Below are 5,454 nucleotides of genomic sequence, written 5' to 3'. Positions count from 1 at the left end.
TTACTAATACTTCAAAGAACACATTTACATATTATGAATCTATCCCTTGTCTGCAATATCTGAAAATTCAGTAATAACTATCACACTATATTTTCTGTTGTCAACATTAATGACAGACTCAGATTTCCAGGCAGGTCGGGCACATCATAGTTTGACAGCCCAGGCATTCTTGGTAGAAAGCTCTGTAGAAAACAGCTGAGAGGACTACTTAGTATCTACTTTAGTAACTTCAAGAAAACCCAAGCCAGTTAACAGCTAGTACAAATAGCCTACCTTCCTATATTAAAATAATTGTTTCTTTGAATATTTAGGGTTGCTTCTGATTTCCTTTATGAATACCAATTGACACCTACATACATCAGGTATATTGACTTCTGTTATTAAGTATTTATGAGAAGCATTGTCATACCTCAAAATTTGTGGTGACATGGTAGAGAGTGAGAAGCACAGCAACCTCCTTGTGCCATTCACAAAAGACTTCAAGTTACCCTCAGAGCCTAGTTGAATCTGAGAAATGCTGTCAGTAGGTAAAAGAACAAACAAGAATATTTCGGGGAGTTTACACTCTCACTTCTGCTTCTATGAGTGGTTTTTGTCATGACTTGTATCACTGTGGTACAAGCTATAACCTTGTTGACAATAATATGTGGCAACATCTTCAGACTCCAGCTGACTGATGGTAAAGGAAAAATCTGTCCCAGACCCACTGCCACTGAACCTCGTGGGAACTCCTGATTGCAAAGTGGATGCAGCATAGATCAGGACCTTAGGAACTTCCCCTGGTTTCTGTTGATACCAAGCCATACGGTTGCTAATAGTCTGACTTGCTTTACAAGTGATGGTGACTCTGTCTCCCAGAGATACAGACAGGGTGGATGGCGACTGAGTAACCTGGATGTCACATCTGGCACCTGGTTTTGGAAAATTAAAAGCAAATATCAAAAAAATTAATAATGTTATGTATGACAAGAATATCTTGAAAGACAAGCAATACTAATCACTGTATTTTGAGAAATTTCCCAAGAAACCCTTCTTACTTTGGAGCCAGAGCATCAGAAACCCTAGGAATTGAGCAGAGACCCTCATGTCCATGCTGTGTTGTAATTTGGACTTAGCATTCTATAGAGTTTGACCAACTCTTTTAAAAGTACTCAGGTCAGTGGGCTGTCCTCTGGGCGCATGCAAATCATCAGGAGCTGAGCAGAGCTGATCACAGGTATAGAAATAGCTCATTTCTGTAAAAGGCCCCAGTCTCTAAGTACCCTCACTCCTACCACAACAGCAAAGAGAAATTCTTCCTTCTGTCTGGAAAACCTGGTCTTTCCATTGTCTGTGAGTAGCAGTGATATCATTCCCATTCAATGTGTTTCCTCATTTTCATGCTACAATCCAGGAAACTGAAACCAAGTTTCCAAGCTCCTCCCATTTGAAACAGTTTAGTATTTCTGAGATCACAGGGTATTCCTCTTTGGTTCAGTTCCTTTATATCCTCAATGTGACATTGAAGTTCAAAGCAGCCATGAGTAACATGCTTTATAAAGAAAGGCATAAAGCATAAACTGTAATGCCTAAGCTTTCATCTTTAAATAACTTTTCTTCTATTCATGATTATTTTCCCCTTTCTTTCTACCACTAGGACCTAAAGTTAAGAGTATTCTGCCTTCCCTTCTGAAGCAGGGAGCTGCTCTTCTTCCTTCCTCTAATTTTAGTTACACATATCCACACATATCGTTCTGTGGATGCTCAATGGTATTGGTTTCCGTCCACTCTCCTTTAACTCAAGCCATTGTGTTTTTATCCCCAGGCACTTGAGAAGTTGAGGCAAATAGACCTCATTTACAAAGAGTTCAATATTACCCCCAACAATACAGAAATCCTTCTTTATAAACAAAACACAATAAAAAATTAAACCATGCAAGTATTTAGTCTGATTATAATAAAATGAAAACAAAATTCATCAAGAGTATAGATTTAAATCTATTAACTCTGACTAAGAACAAGCCACAATTTTTCAGTTTCAAATTTACAATGTTTTTTCCCAAAAATCCCAAGTGCACGTAGACAATTTTGACTTGAATCAGTAAAAAAAAAAAATTACAATAAGAAAAACAAAGACAACTCTGAATTTGCTTGCTATATGGCTAGTTTTCTATGTCAAATAATTGATAAGATCTGAAATACAAATTCTAGAGTGCTTTCCATGCTTCCATAACAGTTGACTTGTTTGGGGTTGTTGAAACTTGTGTCCAGAGCTTTGTCCTCCACCATGGACACATAATAACAGGCATATATTTCCACTGCTGCTGTCTATTTAAACCCTTTTGTACTTCTGGAAATTGTCTGTGTGCTCAGCTTTTGTTTGTGTTACTGTAACAGTATGACAACATGGTGGATGGATGATTATGATAGTTTTAGAGATGTTATGCAGTATAAAAAGAATCCATACAAAAGACAGAAAGTTGGGGAAGACCCAGAAGAAGTTGAAACAAAGAATGTGGGTAAATTTGATACAGTCATATTGTGTGGCATCTTCAAAGAATTAAGAGAATATTTATTTCTTTAATTTATGTAATATTAAAAATAGGAGAGGAAATAGACTCAGAGGCACCATTAAAAAGACCATTGAAGCTGGGCGTTAGTGGCACATGCCTTTAATCCCAGCACTCGGGAGGCAGAGCCAGGCGGATCTCTGTGAGTTCGAGGCCAGCCTGGGCTACCAAGTGAGTTCCAGGAAAGGCGCAAAGCTACACAGAGAAACCCTGTCTCGAAAAACCAAAAAATAAAAATAATAATAAAAAAAAGACCATTGAAGCTACAGGAAGAGTTAGCCAAGAAGAGAACTCAGGAATGAGTAACCCTGTGATATCTGGTACCAAACCTTCATTCTTCTCTAAGTGAGAAAATTATTGTCTGATACTTAAGCTCCAATTCTGTGTAACTTCATTATGAAGTCTTGAAAGATAATACAGGGCCACTGCTGATTCAGCTGAATTTAATCATTAGGAAAAAAAAAAGAATTACAAAGCAAGGTCAATTTATAAAGGAACAGATGTTCATTGTTCAAAACAGATAAGAAGGTCAAATTCCACAAAAGAATTCAGACTTGTTGTGGAATGGAAGAGATAAAAACACACATGACATTAACAATAGCCTGTACATAAAGACCATTTCATTACAAAAGAAAATGTAGGACACAATTATGAAAGCAAGCAGTGTTCTTGAAAGATGATAAACTAATGATGATTTCCTGATTGCATGGCTTTATTGGAGTTATGTAGGATATATATAGTAAAGTCATAAGTAGTATGAACAGGGGCTGGGGAGATTAATGGTTAAGAGTATTTCATACTTTTGCAGAGGTACAGTGCTCAAATCCCACCACCCTTATGATGTATGGTTCAGGGGGATCTGTTGACCTGCTCTGACCTCTGCAACACCAATCACGTATGTTTTACACACATATACATTCAGGTGAAACACTCCCACATAAAACAAAAATGAATAAATATTAAAATTTTAAATTAAATAAATATGATTATTGTATCTTCTACATTAAGAAATAAAGCTAGATGCTGGTCATACATTTTCTTCTAAGTGAAATTCAATCACAATTCACAAAGAAAAAACAATTCTAGAAATCATTACAAAAATGTTTTGTTTTATTGCTTTGTTTCATCTTTTTGGATGAAATACTATTGGCCCATCATTAAAACCATTTTGTCTATTTTCAATTGAGCTTTTCTTCAAAGTATCATGTGCTAGGGATTGATCTTCAGTATGTCTTTTATGAAGTGGGGCTGGGATAAGGTAAATAGCCCTGTGGAACCATTTCCTTGCAGGGATTACTGTCATGAGGTTGGGTTTAATCATCAGTCTGTCTGTCCACCTCCAAACTCCACTTTTCTTTCTCTCTCTTCTTATGACTAGTCTGTTTCATAAGCCTACTCATCATCTTTTATAGTTAGGTATATTATGACATATCTAAAGAGACCTCAGCAATAGGTAACTAGATTTGAGGGTTTATTGCTATACTCTGTGACTCCAAAGCATAGCCAAGTAAGACCTTTCCTTATAAAGCACCTTGTATGAGGTACTTTGATATAGCATCAAGAAACAGAAAATCATCTATATTCTTCAACCAAATAATTTACTGCATACACCAAAAGATGAAAAATAGTTCCTAAAATGTGTTCCTTGCACACATACACCATTTTCCAAAAATCAAATGCAATAAATTTCTTTATACTCAGTTCCCTCACAGAGCAACAAAATTCTTGGTTGGGGACATACAGATTCATTTCTCTCTCACTTTCATCTGATTCTGTACACTACAGATCATCATTATGAAAGGTAAGGATGACATATGATACCAGACTTATTTTCTTAGTTAGGGCCTATATTGATGTAAAGAGACACCAAGTCCATGGCAACTCTTAAATAGGGAAAAAATTAATTGAGGCTGTTTCAGAGGTTTCATGCATTATTTCCGTGGTTTGAAAGCCTAGTGGCAAATAGGCAGACATAGTGCTGGAAAGGTAGCTGAGAGTTATATATCTGGAGACAGTAATGCACTTGGCAGGCTTGAGCATCTGAGACCTCAAAGCCAGACCACAGTGAGACACTTCCTCCAGCATTGCCACACCTACTCCAAAAAGGCCTTTTAGTAGTGCCACTCCCTACGGGGCAAGCTTTCAAACACAGAAGTCTATGGAGGACATTACTATTCAAAGTATCAAATTCTGTTCTCCTGCACCCCCCATAGACTCTTAATCTCTTAACTGTAATCCCCTGAAAAATCAAACTGAAAAGACAGATCATATACTTCCATCATACAAAGACACAAGATACACCTTTACTGTTTCAAAAGGGAGAAAGGGAGCATAGTGAGGAAATACTGGACCAAACCAAGACCAAAAACCAGTTGAGCAAACTCCAAAATCTATGTTTCCATGTCTGATATTAGAGTGCTCTTAAGATCTCCAACCCCTTTCAGATTTGTTCCACTCCCAGTTAGCAGCTCTACTGAGCAGGTACCCCATAACTTTGTAATCTCCAACATCTTTGAGTCTCTAAGGCAAGACAGGCTTCATCTTCACAGCTTCATGCAAAGTTTTCTCTAGGCATTTCTGACACATCTGGCCTCAGCAGCTTTCCTAAGTTGTGAGGGAGATTCTATAATCCCTTTCTTCTCCCATGACTTTAAAGCCAGAACCATATAGTGCCCCGCCTGCAGGGCTTCAACGGGTTCTTGACCATCCTAAGGAGGGAATGTAGGGACAGGAGATACAAAGGAAAAGACACCAAGTCTAGATTCTGATCAAGGTGCCACTTTATTTCTCTTCCAGAAAGGTTTATATAGTTCTGCAGGGTGGGGGGAGCAAGATGCTGTCATCTGCATAAGTGGGGCAAGCTAACAGGATGTTTGTGTAGGATGTTTACAGGGTGAGTGGGTCA

At 37.8% G+C, this 5,454-nt stretch overlaps 1 gene segment (V, D, J or C); it reads right to left on the bottom strand.

Moving 5' to 3' along the window:
- Positions 1–579: 579 nt before the first annotated feature.
- On the bottom strand, positions 580–1,105 carry LOC114688211. The segment is given in 2 exon segments: positions 580–911; positions 1,038–1,105. Coding segments are annotated over 2 exon segments (387 nt in total).
- Positions 1,106–5,454: the final 4,349 nt, after the last annotated feature.

This window comes from Peromyscus leucopus, chromosome 3 (assembly GCF_004664715.2).
Source record: "Peromyscus leucopus breed LL Stock chromosome 3, UCI_PerLeu_2.1, whole genome shotgun sequence".
NCBI lineage: Eukaryota > Metazoa > Chordata > Mammalia > Rodentia > Cricetidae > Peromyscus > Peromyscus leucopus.
This window is presented reverse-complemented; position numbering and strand designations above follow the sequence as displayed.